This window comes from Callospermophilus lateralis, chromosome X (assembly GCF_048772815.1).
Source record: "Callospermophilus lateralis isolate mCalLat2 chromosome X, mCalLat2.hap1, whole genome shotgun sequence".
Taxonomy (NCBI): Eukaryota; Metazoa; Chordata; class Mammalia; order Rodentia; family Sciuridae; genus Callospermophilus; species Callospermophilus lateralis.
Window position 1 is genome coordinate 85,462,295 of NC_135325.1, and position 15,017 is coordinate 85,477,311.

The following is a 15,017-nucleotide window of genomic DNA, read 5'->3' on the forward strand; positions in this document are numbered from 1 at the left end:
ACATGGGTGCATTAAAATAGGTGAACACCAGTAATCCCAGCGGCTCAACTTCAAAGCCAGCCTCAAAAATTTAGGTAGGCCCTAAGCAATTTAGCAAGACATGTCTCAAAATAAAAAATAAAAAAGGCTGGGGATATGGCTCAGTGGTTAACTCCCCCTGGGTTCAATCCCCAGTACCAAAAAAAAAAAAAAAAAAGGTTGGAAATCATAACCTAGAGCTTATATTATTATACTGATTAATATTAATATTACATAATTATATATAAGTTATAATTATAATAATTATTGCATTATATTGTTATTGTATTACATAATCATATTGTTATAATTATATGATTATATATTATGTAATTATGTATATATACATATATATTTAAAATTTTGTACATGTTTCACATCTGAGACAATAAAACAAAATTGGCTTGGAAAGTATATTTTCTGAACCTTCATCTATAAAGTAAACATAAAGAAGTGTATTATTAATGAAAAAATAAATGATATAATATATACTAAGTATCAGTACAATACCATCAATAATATTCAAGGATGTTTGCAATACAGGTCTTTCTTCTTAACAATTTACATTAACATGCACTATTGAACAATAAGGAGCGATATTTTATTTTTAAAAATGCTTTTGGAAAAAATATTTATATTTACAAAGGCATAAAATAATCTGGCCAAAGCTTTACATTAAAAAGTAACTCAATTTGAAAAATGTTGTCTTTGCATGGTGGGTGAGATGTTTATTTACTAAAGCAGGAGATCTCTGAAAGCTCTGCTGTGAACTGAAAGTAGGCCTGATCCCAAAACAGGGAGTCTGTGGGTATATCTGGAGTAAAAAGTAAACAACAACAACAACAACAACAAAAACAGACATTCATTTCTGCTCACTTTAACTTTTAAGGATATTAGAAAAGAATGTGGTTTGATGAGGAAGGAAATTAAAAAGGGAAGGAAAAGTAAAAGGGAAATAAGAAACTTCACATCTCTGCATTTGCTGTGTTTGCTAATTTTTTTACCAGAAAGATGAGAAGAAATGATTTTCCTTATTAACATCCAAATTGGGATGGCTTTTCCCAAGGATACTTTGCAGTCTGGGCTCTGGGGAGATTGCCTCTTCCCATACTCTCCAGAGAGCTGCCTTAAGACTTCTTAACTGCCTTTTTGTGGAAGAGAATCCCAGATTGCACTTTTTCTCACCCACAAGAAAAATTACTGCTTGCAGCATGCTCCCACATCTTGGGAAGGCTAAGCCAGAGAAGACACTCCTTCAGGGCAGAGTTCCTGGGCTCCAGGACTTGGCATCTGTGTATGCCGCACCCCACAGTTTTCTAAGCCATATGGCCTTGAGAATTCATTCCCAAAACACCTTGCCAAGAACCCTGGTTTGTACATTGTCTCCCAACTCCTTCCTTCCTGTAAACTTGATTCCCGTTTTAATGCACTCTTTAACTCTGGGGGAACTAACATCATAATAAAAACAACCCTCACAAATTCCTCATAGGTATGTCATGCAGATTACTGGCCTCTTTCACCTTAGTGTTGAAGCTAAGTGTTGCCAGGATATAATAAAGAGATGAAGGCTGGCCTAAAAGGGTCCCCCCCCCCCCCTTAAAAAAGTATAAGAAAGAAAACAACCAGCAACAAACCTCTTTATAAACTGCTTGGATCTTAAAAAGGAAAAATGGTCTAGAGAGTTTCTTTGGCTTATTACAGTAATTCAATAAACAGGGTCGGCAGCGAGGGAAGGGAGAAATGCGTGGCAGAAGGAAAATGTATGGCTTATGGAGATTTTATATTCTTTTAATATGAGCAGTTAGAGCTAGCTCAAGCGAAACAAAATTTTGAACTTCGATGAGGAATCATAGCACTGTGTGACCTTGGATAAGTCACCTCACTTGTTAGTGCTTTCATTTATTGATGTGGAAAGTGGTGAAGAAGATGTGATGTCCCGAGATGCTGAGATCGCCTAAGTACACAATACCAAGCAATGAGCACTATTTAACTGTTAACCACTAACAACTTAACTACTTAACTGTCAGTTGCTGCTACTGCTGCTTCCCAGAATGAGCCGTTACTACAAAATTCCGGAAAGTTTGTTTTCTACAAATTAAAACCCTCGCTGTTTAAAAGGATGAGGTGCCCAACATCTTTATACCTAAGGTTAACTTATTAGAACCAAAAACGCTTTAAACTTTACACAGCCAAAACACGCTTAACAAGTGGCGGGACCCACTTTGAAAGCATCCCCCACCCGTTCTCAACCAATGCATTTTGGGAAGTGTAGTTCCATGCTGAGGTCTCGTGAATACAGACAAACGGGCAGGAAACTACAACTCCCAATAGGTGAGGAAGCGGGACTATTTTCCAGTCGGGCGGTAGCGCTGTGGGAGGGAATTGGCAATCTTGCTGCCTACGTGGGAGAGAAGGGAGGGTTGGGGGAAGTGTAGAAACCTGAACCTGAGCCGCTGTCGCCTGAGGAAGATTTGGTGGGCGGAGAAGTAAAAGGGGGAAAAGCAGGTCGGGGGTGAGGTGAAGAGGGCATATAGGTCGCTGCTCCCGGTGGGGCACAAAGTTCACCGCGATGTGGCTAAAGCCTGAGGAAGTGCTGCTGAAAAATGCGCTGAAGCTGTGGCTGATGGAAAGGTCCAACGACTACTTCGTGCTGCAACGGCGTCGAGGCTACGGGGAAGAAGGTGGAGGGGGTCTCACAGGTAAGCTGTGGCTGGCCCTATTTGCCTCAGGACTCTGTTCACTATTAGTTAAAAGGTGATAAGGAAAACAGTTACTCGTCGCTTTCCAGATGCCCGATCCTAAACCCTGGGCGGAGGGACAGGGGTTCAGCTCCCGCCGCCACTACCACCACCTTACCGCCACCACCACAGAGCCCTGGACGAGCAGTTGCTTTTTGGGTGGGACTGGGGACTGGGGAACATTCAGAGGCGGAGAGATAATCAGGCACCTGCCCTGTCGCTTCCTATGGGGGAGGGGGCTGATGGCTAGTGTTTAAGCTAGAACAGTCACATTTAGCCTGGTATTAGGGGCCAGTTCTCAGTTGTGGACTTAACTTTTCCCAAAAAATATATACCGATAATCACCACCTGGAGAGTTTTAAATGTGTGTGTGTGGGAGGGGATGGTATGGGGGCACGGGAATGGCGAGGAGAAAGAAGCGCCCCCATCGCCTCCTGAGAGGTAGGCATCAAATCGGGGATTGAATTGGGGAGAGGGATGTGGAAGAGGTCGAGGCATCGGGCTCAGAATTGCTGACCTCTCCCAAATTTAGCGTCCTTTACTTGTCTCCAAGTTTTCAGTCCTTGGGAGCTCCTCCCAGACTGTTACAACGTCGTAATACATTTCTCTTGAGTGTTTGAAGCTGGCTCTTCTCTCAAAGCCATGATTCTAAACCAAACCCATTAGAAAAATGGAAATTCAACGCTTTCTGCTTAACCCACACTGCCGTCCCCTCAATTCTTAGATTTAAAAATTAAGAACTGCTCCTTGGTCAAGTGTCTGAAATCTCCAGAGAATGTTATTTTGAGGTCACTAGTCTTGGGCAGGGGCATTCAAACTTTTGAACGTTGGGGAGAGGAGAACTCTTTTTCATGATCATTTCTGGTCGGTATTGTGACCTTGCAGTTGGTAGACCTGGCTTAATTTAGGCAGCATGATGTACAGGAAAGAGAGAGGAATCTGAAAACCTGCATTTTAGTTCCATCCTCATCTCTTACTTGTTGGATGATATTTGTTAAATTCTTTCATTTACTCAGCCTCACAGGATCACTCTATGCTACAGTGAATGTTTAGATACAACGACTGTTAAGATTCTGTTCCCCACCTTTAAAGTGCTCATTATCTGGATAAAGGGAGAGGATGGAGTAGGAGAGGAGGAAGATCAGGCAAATTATAATTAGAATGAAATGATTGAAAAATTGAGTGAAAATTAATGGGGGAGGTGACATTGATTTTCTTCTTTTGTAAAACAGTGCCTACTTCAGTTGAGAGGATAAAATGAAAGATAAAAGGTACCAAATCAAGGTATGTTGTTAAAATGGTGATAAATGATAAAATTTCCCATTTTTTAAAGCCACCTCCAAAAAGAATTCTGAGTTTCTACAGGTTATATATAGATATAGATATAGATAGAAAATCTTGCCACACCTATTTATTTTATCCAGCTTTTAAAAAAGTTCTTTTGAAAATATGGCAACAAAAATTGCCACTATAAACTTGGTAGTTTGTCATTTTCTGGTTTTTAGAAATTATGGGTGTTATTTTGCAGAAGAGTTGCCATTTAATAGATAACAGGTATTTTCTAGATTAAAGATATTTTCTAGATTAAAATTTGAGAATAAGTATTAATTTGAAAACCAATTACTCAGTCATGTAAATTAACCATTTGGGTCCATTGATAATAGGTCAGGGTATATTTGAAACAGGTCTTATATCCCTGTGTTAACAGCCTCAGAGGTAGTTGTCTACTATATTTTTTAAATGTTTTTTAATTATAGATGGACACAATAACTTTATTTATTTGTTTCTATGTGGTGCTGAGGATCAAACCCAGTGCCTTACAGGTGCTAGGCAAGTGCTCTGCCAGTGAGCAACAACCACAGCCCCATCTACTATATTTTGATTTCCCATAATTTTACTTGACCAGAATTTTTACTGATCTTCTGCCTATATTTACTAAATAAGTGTATTTCACTTCTTACAGCTGTGTTTCTGAAAAATAATTGGTCAACCAAATGCTGAAGAATCAAGTCACAATAATATAGTGTTAGGTGGTATTTTTCTTGTTAAGTTTCCTTTATAAAATTGCTACTTATTTTCTATGTTTGAGTTTTCATTTTTCATGTCTTCTTAAACCATGGACCATTTGTATCAGTTTCTTCTCTCCATCCCACCCACCTCTTTAATCATTCCCTTCTCTCTAGTATAAGAGGAAATTTGTCTGAAGAAATAAACCAAGATTTCTGTCACATGGTACATGTTGGGACTAGTGATAAGCCTGTTGACTTGGTGGTCAGTTTGTATCTCTGCATGATTATTTTACCCATAGTATTGACAGGATGCCTTAATTATTGCATGAGAGCTGCCATTATAAGACCATGTAAATTAAACAAAATGGACCAGAAAGGAGCAAAGAGCTATTTCTAAATTTGGTTCTTTTTTGGATCAGCAAAAGAGTATGCTTATTTTCTTGGATACTCAATTATAGTACTCTTACTTAAAATTGCACTTTACTATGTAAGTCCATATTAGAATTAGCCTCCTACAAGTTTGTGTGCCAGCATAAGCTTGCATTTGACCATGTCGTTTGCTAAAACCTAGTGATATGTGCTATCCATTTATAAAGTTAGCTGATACATTTTGTTTAATGAAGAAAAGATAATTACCATCCAGAAGTGTTAATGATTGTATTTTAAGATTTCATTTCTTTGCCATATAGTAATTGGCACCAGCCATGTAATGACTTTAAGTAATGGACTTAGTGAAGTTAGTTGACTCAGTTTTTTCCCCTGATAATGAAGTAGGAGCAACAGAGAACCCTAAGATGGTTATAGTAGGAGACTAGTTTGGAAGTTAGAATTTCAAGGTCGTGGGCTGGGGCTGTAGCTCAGTGGTAGAGTGCTTGCCTCACACGTGTGAGGCACAGAGTTCGATCCTCAGCACTACATAGGAAGGAAGGAAGGAAGGAGGGAGGGAGGGAGGGAGGAAGGAAGAAATCGTGTTCATCTACAACTAAAAATATTAAAAAAAAAAAAGAATTTTGAGGTCCCTTTTCTAAATTTGTAAATACTTGTAGTGGGTGTCTGGTAGATTGCTGATCATTTGCCTAACTTTATCTATCTTAATTATCCTGGCTCACAGTGCAATGAAATTTTTGTGGAAACATTTATTATATATAAGGTTGTTATGCAGATAAAGTGGTTTTCCTTCATTTAGAGAAGTAAATTACCCTTCTGGATTTTATAGTTACCTTACTGTTATCCCTTGCTGCTTCTGGTTGATAAGGGTAATGACTCTTCTATGCCATTTTAATCTAGCACCTGGTTTTCTATAATTCAAATAAGGTATGCATATTTTTATTAAGCATAAATCAACAGTTTGCTCCTCTTGGCAGATGGGAACCATAACATGGGCTACATTTTATTAAGTACTCTAGTGTATGGGACTTAAGGAATATCTGCCAGTGAGGAAGCCTTAACTTGGGTAAAACTGCCCAAGGTAAGAAACTTTTTCTCTTGAAATTGTTCATACCTGAATAGTAAGCAGGTTCTTGGGTGTTGGATCAATAATCCCACTCAGTAAGCTGCTTTTTTTTTTTTTTTTTTTTTTTTTGGTACCATGGGTTGAACCCGGGGCCACTTAACCACTGAGAAACATCCCCAGCCCTTTTTTGTATTTTATTTAGAGACAGGGTCTCACTGAGTTGTTTAGTGTCTCACTAAATTGCTAAGGCTGGCTTTGAACTCCCAATCCTCCTGTCTCAGCTTCCCAAACCAGGATTACAGGCATACACCACCATGCCCAGCAGTAAACCTTGTTTTTTTGTGGTATAGAACAAAACTACAAAATAAAACTTATTAAAGTGGAAGATTTTAAGATATTGTTTCCTTATTCCTCTTTCATTTTAGTGTACTATACTTTGAAATTAAATCATCTGTAGAAACTAGAACATGATGACATTTGAAATTAGCTTTCTATTTTAAAGTGTTTGAAATAAGCTTTCCCTTTTATGGTATTTAGGCTTCACAAATCACTCTGTAAACGATTTGTTATAAACATATACATAGTAAACAATAAGTAGCCTTTTATAAAACTCCTCCTGATCATCCCTTGAAAATATAAATATTTTCTTCTGTTTTCCCCACCCCCCAACTGGAGTCCAGCTCTGAAAATGTTGGCACTAAGTATGTATTAGCAAAATATCCCTGTATTCCATGTTCACAAAGGAACCCTCTTATAAAATATCTGTTGCCCAAACGGTGGGCATGGCATTTTATATTAGGTAAGGAAAGATCTACTGCCCAACACACACACACACACACACACACACACACACAAATAAATTAATAAATTATCATTTTGACTTGTTTGAAAGAAAATCCCACAGGGCAACCCCTAGGGAAGGCAAATCACTTTGTATGTTCCTCTACCCCCCAAGAACATCAAATTTTAAAATTGTCTTTAAGGGTATAAAAAAAAAGGGAATCTCCTGAAAGCAGAAGGGAGAATAGTAGAGTAGAAGCAGGGGATCAAGGGGGAGGGAGGAGGGGAGGAAAAGGGGAAGAACTGGGGAACAAAGTTTCCAAATTACTATGTGCATGTGTGACTATATCCAGTGCATTCCAAATTTATATATAACTGTAAGGTACTAATTAAAAATAAATAAATAAATTGAAGGAAGATCAATAAAGCAGAGTACAGGGATCAGGGGATAGTAATGGGAATTAAAATGGAGAAAACTATGTTCTATGCATTTATGAATATGTTAAAATGAACCCCTCTATTATGTATAACTACAGTGCACTAAAAATAAATTAAAAAAATAAAAATACCTTGAATTACCTCTTTCAATCAGAATGAGCAGCCTTATAGGAAACTTTGAGAAATGAAGAATGGTTGGTATCACTACTTTTTAGTCTTTTTTAAAGTCAGAATGAAGTCTACTTGATTAGTTTTCTGATTACATTATAAATCTCTTACTCCCCCACAAACCTTTTGCACACAGTCTACATAGTTATGACTTTAACTCTTGAGGTTTGAGGATTCATGGCCCTAAGCCGAACTGGAGTAGTAGTTTCAGTCTATGCATAAGGATGGAATGGACCCCATGGCAAAAAGGGGAGCTGGGTGCAGTGGCACACACCTGTAATCTACTCTACTATTCTCCCTCAACTTAGGAGGCTGAGGTAGGAGGATCATGAGATCAAAGCCAGCCTTGGCAAAAGTGAGGCACTAAGAGACTCAGTGAGATCCTCTCTCTAAATAAAATACAAAATAGGGCTGGGGATGTGGCTCTGTGATCAAGTGCTCCTGAGTTCAATCGCTGGTACTCCCCAAAGAAAAACAGGGGAGAGGAAAGTTTGAGAGACTCTATCAATGGGTACCTAAAAAGGCATAGGGCTTTATAAGTAGGCAGTCAATAACCCTTCCACTACCACCAAGGAAGTATGACTGTATTGATCATCCTTCATTTCTCAAAACCTCCTGCAGGCCTTTTTCATTCAAGTAGATCTTTAAAAACAAGTTTTTTCCTTATTACTGGCATCAAGGCCGTCCCAGAGAGGGAGAGGAGCACAGTATGATTTGCCCTCCTTTGATGTTGCCTTTGGAATTTTTTTAACAATTCAACTGTAAGCTAATATCCATAAATGCACAAATGTACTACCAAATCCAATGACTTCACTTACCCCATAAACCCTGCTTCTTTTATCTTCCTTGATTCATTAATATTTTTAAAATATTAAAGATTCTTTAATATTTTTATGATCTCTTTTCAGCTGTGTCTATAGTTTAGATATGAAGTCTCAAAGACTCATGTGTTGTAGGCTTGGTCCCCAGGGCAGAAATATTCAGAGATGGGGCTTTTAGGAAATGAAAAGTTCATAAGGGTTCTAACCTCATCAGTAGATTAATCCACTTGATGGATTAATAATTTGAATGGACTGTTGTGATGGAAACTGTAGGACAAGAGACATATATGGAGGAATTAGGTCATTTGGGCTGTGCCCTGGAAGAGTAATTTCTTGTGATTTACACCCTAGTGCTTCCTGGCTGCCATGGGAAGAACAGCTTTTCTCTATCACATCCTTCTACTATGATGTTTCTTCCTTGGAGCCAGCCAATCATGGACTGAAACCTTTCATTTCCTAAAAGCTCCACCTCTGAACATTGCTGTACTGGGGACCAAGCCTACAACACATGAGTCTTTGAGACTTCATATCTAAACCATAGACACAGCTGAAAAGAGATCATAAAAATATTAAAGAATCTTTAATATTTTTAAAATATTAATAAATAAAAGAAGCCGGCTTATGGGGTAAGTGAAGTCATTGAATTTGGTAGTACATTTGTGCATTTATGGATATTAGCTTCCAGTTGAATTGTTAAAAAGAAAATTCCAAAGGTAACATCAAAAGAGGGCAAATCATACTGTGCTCCTCTCCCTCTCTGGGATGTCCTTGATTCCAGTAATAAGACAAAAATATCTTTAAGATCTATTTGAATGAAAAAGGACAGGCTTGCAGGAGGTTTCAAGAAATGAAGGATGATCAATAGAGTCATACTTCCTTGGTGGTAATGAAAGGGTTATTGACTGCCTACTTATAAACCCCCTTTGAAACTGAGCTAAAATAAAACTGTCTTCCTCTACATTGTTTACATCAGGCATTTTGGTCATAGTGATGAAACGCTAACACAGCTGTGATTGTTTTGTGAAAGTTTAGTTTCTTCACCTGCAAAATGAGGATAACATTCTCTTCTCTACCTCCAGACCATTGTTATATTGGCCCAGTGAGTTTTGACACCTATAAGCAACTATTTGACATTCATTTATATATTAATAAAATTATAAGATTTTTAGTGCCATTTTATGGCTGGAAGGAGGATGTGTGTGTGTGTGTGTGTGTGTGTGTGTGTGTGTGTGTGTGTTTACACATGGCATTGTCTCTATTAATTATTTTTCTCATGTTGTATATAGAAATTAATTTGGATTACATTGAGTAGGTCCAAGATGTAAGGATATCACTGCAAACACAAAATTGTGATAGTTAATCATTGAAGAATTTTGTTACTGTACTATTTATGCATGTGCATATATATTTTACAAATCAAGATAATGTACAAGAATTAGAATATCAAGACAGCATTTCCTTTTGATCATATTGTTCAAACCTAGAAGTACTCAAACAGAATTTCTACAAATGTAAGCATTACTTGTTTTGCTGAATGGTAATAAAGAATACACATAACTTTGGTTACCCTATTAGTATTTTTCAAAATAGTACTTGAAGAAGAAATACCCGTCCAAGTGATGAAAGCCTCATACTACTTTGTGGATAGTTGTGGAAGAACTATGGTTATAAAGTAAGCTGAAAATAAGAATAAAAGGCACATTGCTATAAGCTGTCACAGATTTTATATTGCCTTTATCTTAGAAAGTTTGCCTAATTTTCTTCCTTTGCCACTGCTATATAAGTAAAAGAAGTAATGCAATATGTTCATTTAACAGGTACTTACTAAATGCCTTCTAAAAGTCAAGGACCATTTTAGGTACTGGAGACAAAGCAATGAAGAAAACAAAATCCCTTCTTCAATGGGTGTATCATTCTTGTTGAGGGAGGCATATGTTTGTGATATGACATATGATATGACTGGTGGAGTTAAGCAAAATGAAGAAGAGAATAAGTTATCCTGATAGAGATGGGATGGAGTGGTGTTTTATATAAATTGATCTGGGAAGGCCTCCTAAGGTAACCTATGAGTGGATACCAGAGACACTATAGTATATGAACCAAACACATATTTGGGAACAGAGTAAATACAGGTAATTCTAGGAATTTTGCTGTGAAAGGATGTAGAGCAATAGAGTGGTAGCTGGCCATTTTTTTCTGGGTATGAGTAAAACATCTATTTTTTCAGAGTTTATTATAAGACAGACAGTTGATAAGCAAGTACATAAATATATTATTATTAGAGTAGTCAATAATAATATGAGCCTGTGGGTTGTTTTCTCTTGGTGGTAGGGATTATGCATGAATAAGGAAATGTTAGAAACCTCCAAAGCAGTTTTCCAAAGCCAACTCAAGTATAATGAATGTTAAGGTCCTGTTAAAAGATACAAAAAATTTTCTAAAAACTGTGATTAATGGGGCTGGGGATGTGGCTCAGTGGTAGAGTGCTTGCCTAGCATATGTGTGGCACTGGGTTGAATTCTCAGTACCACATATAAACAAATGAATAAAATAAAGATCTATCAACAACTTTAAAAAAACTGTGATTAATAACAAAAGGTGGGCCTGGGGATTTAGCTCAGTAAGTAGTAGAATGCTTGCTTAGCGTGTGGGAGGCCCTGAGTTCATTCCCCAGCACTGAAATACAGGTATACAGGTGGCAGAATTCCAGCATGGCATCTGTGGAATCTCTTGCCAAAAACTAGTTTGGATTTTTTTAATTAAATCATCCATCTATTAGTACTAACAATATCTGGGAAGTGATTTGGTAGAGAGAATGGGGGAGGACATTCTAAGTGGGAGGAATAACATGATAGTACAAAAGCAAAAGACAACAGTTGTTGGGAGCACAGCAAGTATTCCAGATTGGTTTATTTGAGGTTGAAAATACAGACTCAAGATATAATGCACATGACAACTAGAAAAGGGCTGTTGAAGAGTCACATCCATATTTATACCAGAGAAAGACCTGAGCTAGAGAATTAAAGGGACCTAATATATAAACCTTTTTTTCTTGGTTTTCTCAGCTCTTTTAACCCAAATCTACATTACTGTTTTTTCTCCCTTACTCTAGTGCAAAGAAGTGAAGTTTAAACACAAGAGGTAATCACACTTTTTTTGTGTGTGTGGTGCTGAGGCTTGAACCCAGGGCCTCACACATGTGAGGCAAGCTCTCTAACACTAATTATTGAACTACATCCCACACTCAATAATCACTTCTTCTGGTTTTTATTATTATCTTAGTTGTCTTCTTATTTTAAACTAATCAAAATTATGGTCTGATTTAGTTCTTCTAAATCATGTTGCAAAGCAGTACACTGTATGTAAGTTTATTCATTTGCTGCTGTACATTTTGCTTTGCACTTAGGAATTCAGGTGTTGTGTTTTCTTTAATTTTCTGAGGGTTACTATTTTTGTACATTGGTGCATAAGTCTTGAAGTGTAAGGCCTTGCTGTAAGTAAAAACAGTAACAAATTTCCTACATTTTAATATTAAGAAGTTATGTAGCTAGGATTGATGGACCATTCATTTCTTCTTTATTTTTCCTACAAAACATTGTAGTTTTCAGTTTTCTTCAGTTGCCTCTTAGTAACTAAAGGTTACTAGTTGCTTCCCTAAAAAAATTCTAAATCCTTTAATGAACAAATATTATTTCAGTTAAGGAAGTGTGTGTGTGTGTGTGTGTGTGTGTGTGTATGTTTACTCCAATTTTCAAGTAAATGTCTTTAAAATAATGCCAGGAGATGGAAAACAGGATGAAAATAATTATTTTTATTAACTGTTTTCCAAAGCTCTTAGTATAAAGTTGGCAGCTTCCAAAATGTCAACTGTGGCTATTGGATTATTTTAAAATAAACATTCACAGTCCTGTTTTAAAGACTTAGATCTGGTATCAAAAGTAATAGAATCAGGAAAACTCACAACCTCTGTTGAGTGCACTACTTTCTCTTATTTGATTATATTTCTTACTAAGTATATTGGCAGATGACTAATTAGTGTGTTCATTAATATTTAATGAAGTTGAGATTATAAAAAATTCAGTAAAGGAGTACTGGTTTGACTTTGTAAGCATGAAAACTTATGACGAGATAAATTTTATCTGCTGTAAGGTTCTAGCAGTTATTACTATGGCCAAAATTTGTAATTGAACATTTTACTTAGAATGAAATAAATATTGTTTGTACTTAGGAAGTTCATTTACATGACTCCTTTGCATCTACAGCAGTATTGTTTTACACTGTGCCCTCAATCTAGTTTACAAACAGAAAGAGCCACTTGTCAAACTAAATTACACTTTAGTTTGTGTACCAAAGTAACACATTGACAGTGAAAACAGCATCTTTAAGCTGTGACTGTTTTTTTCTTCTACTTTTGTTTTTATTTGATTTTTTACTGATTTTTTCAAGCTATGGTTTTTAAATGGTGTCTGCTTCAATACTAAGCTCTTGGTCCTTCTTGTTCATCATTATCATTGGTCTCCAGCACAAAAGAAATGTTTACAAATTTGCAAATGTCCCAGAGTAAAGTGGACAATTAATGCCATAGAATTGTATTCTGCCATAAATAGTAACACTGGCTGCATGGTAGATTCATCTGAGGGCGTTTTAAACCAAATTAGAGTATTTATGGATGAAATGATATTATGTCTGAGGTTTTATTTAAAATACTCCAGAAGGGATAAATGAAAGTGTTGATAATTATTAAAGCAGGTGATAGGTACATAGAAGTTCTACCATGTAATAAAATTTTTATGTTTGAAAATTTTGTAATACAAAATTAAGGATAAAATAGTATATACAGGTCCTACCTCATATCAATTAAATCAGAATTTGGGGGCTTCAGTATTTTTAAAACTCCTCCAAATGATTCCGTTTTCTAGTTTATATTGATAATCACTATCTTGGAAGATAAAAAAAAATCAAGATTCAGAAAGCTGGATAGGGCTGGGGTTGTGGCTCAGGGGTAGAGTGCTCATCTAGCATGTGCAAGGCACTGGGTTCGATCCTCAGCACCACATAAAAATAAATAAATATTTTATTGTGTTCAACTACAACTAAAAAGTAAATATTTTTTTAAAAAAGAGCTGGACAAATTGGAATGTTCAGCTGAAATTGGTAAGATAAAATTTAAATGGGTACATGTAAACTGCATTTTAGTTTTTCATAAAAAGTTTACAGAACAGGTCAGAATACCTAGGTTGGTGCTTATGTTTATCAAAAGGGTCAAAGTATCTCTGATCACAGTTTTAGTATGATAATATGAGGTAGTGGCCAATAAATCTAGTATAATAATCTTAGACTGTATTAGAAGAACTATGGCCCCACAGTATAAAACACCTGTTTTTGTTCAGACCTTATCTGATATTCAGGTTTGAATGACACATTTTAAAAGAACCGTTGACAAACAAGTACATTAAGAGAATAGTGTAAGAAATAATAAGAGACTTGGACAATCTCATAATCAGTTGAAAGAGCCTGATATATTGTACACTAGAAGAAAAGAATAAGAGAAAATAGGATATCTATATTCATAATATTTGAAGACCTATTACATTCAATAGAGTATGTTTTGGATTATCCTGAGGTTGCAATGAAAAAGAATTTTATTTATCTTAACAAAAGCCTTCCTTTTCCTTTTTATTTATTTTGACAAGTAAACATTGCTGGCTTTGTTTTTCTATCTTAAGTGTTAAAAAGTATCTATTGTAAAATTTTCAAAAAATATGTATAAATACAAAAAATATTGATCACCCATGATCTCAATGCCCAGAGAAAACTGCCTAATCAGGCCTGGCTAGCTAATGTGTGAGGCCCACTGCAAAATGAAAATTAAATCTCCTTGTTCAAAAATTAAGAATTTTGTCAGGCATGGTGGCATACACCTATAATTCCAGCTACTTAAGATGCTGAATCAGGAAAATTGCAAGTTTGAGGTCAGTATGGTGAAACTTAGTAAGACCCTGTCTCGTAAAATAAAATATGCAGGAGTTGTAGCTCAGTAGTAGAACTCCCCGTGGGCTCAATCCCCAGTACCCCCCACACACACACAAAAAAAAATTAAGAATTTCAAGACAGTAACAACAGAGCATTAAGCCATGTACAGGGTCCTTGTCAGCACTGGGCCCTATGCATAAATCATAAGCCCTAGAAATTATCATATTTTGATATATAAATATTTCCATATTTTTGAAAGGACTTTCTAATTAATATAAATTCTCACCAGTGTCATAGGCTGCCTTGGGAGATGTAAAGTCTGGAGTTACTCAAGGACAAAGCTAGACTTTCTGTCAGGGATGCTGTAGAAGAAATGAATGTGATGAAGGTTGGATTACATGACCTGTTGGCATATTTTTCTTCTTCAAAGTCTACAGTTCTTTATCCAGCCTAAAAAATGGTGCTTGAACAATAACCATTGTTTGTAAAAAAAAAAAAAAAGTGCCAAATTTTTTAAGAAACATAGAACCTGTATTTTTGTTATGTTTCTGACATTTAATAAAAAGTATTTCACATCAATTATGGGGGTGAGTTTCCTCAAGAAGGTGGTGGTTTTAGT

The 15,017-nt window shown here is 36.3% G+C and overlaps 1 protein-coding gene across 3 annotated transcripts in view; it reads left to right on the forward strand.

Moving 5' to 3' along the window:
- Positions 1-2,447: 2,447 nt before the first annotated feature.
- The window catches only part of Tbc1d8b (TBC1 domain family member 8B), a 65,585-nt gene continuing 53,015 nt past the window's right edge, over positions 2,448-15,017 (forward strand). For 2 of the 3 annotated variants that reach the window (XM_077107729.1, XM_077107730.1), the window contains exon 1: positions 2,448-2,717. In XM_077107729.1, coding sequence (XP_076963844.1) covers positions 2,588-2,717 — 130 coding nt within the window. In that variant the 5' untranslated portion in view covers positions 2,448-2,587. Of the gene's footprint in view, positions 2,718-3,188; positions 3,198-15,017 lie in introns of those variants that run through there. The other variant, XM_077107731.1, reaches the window with a different exon arrangement.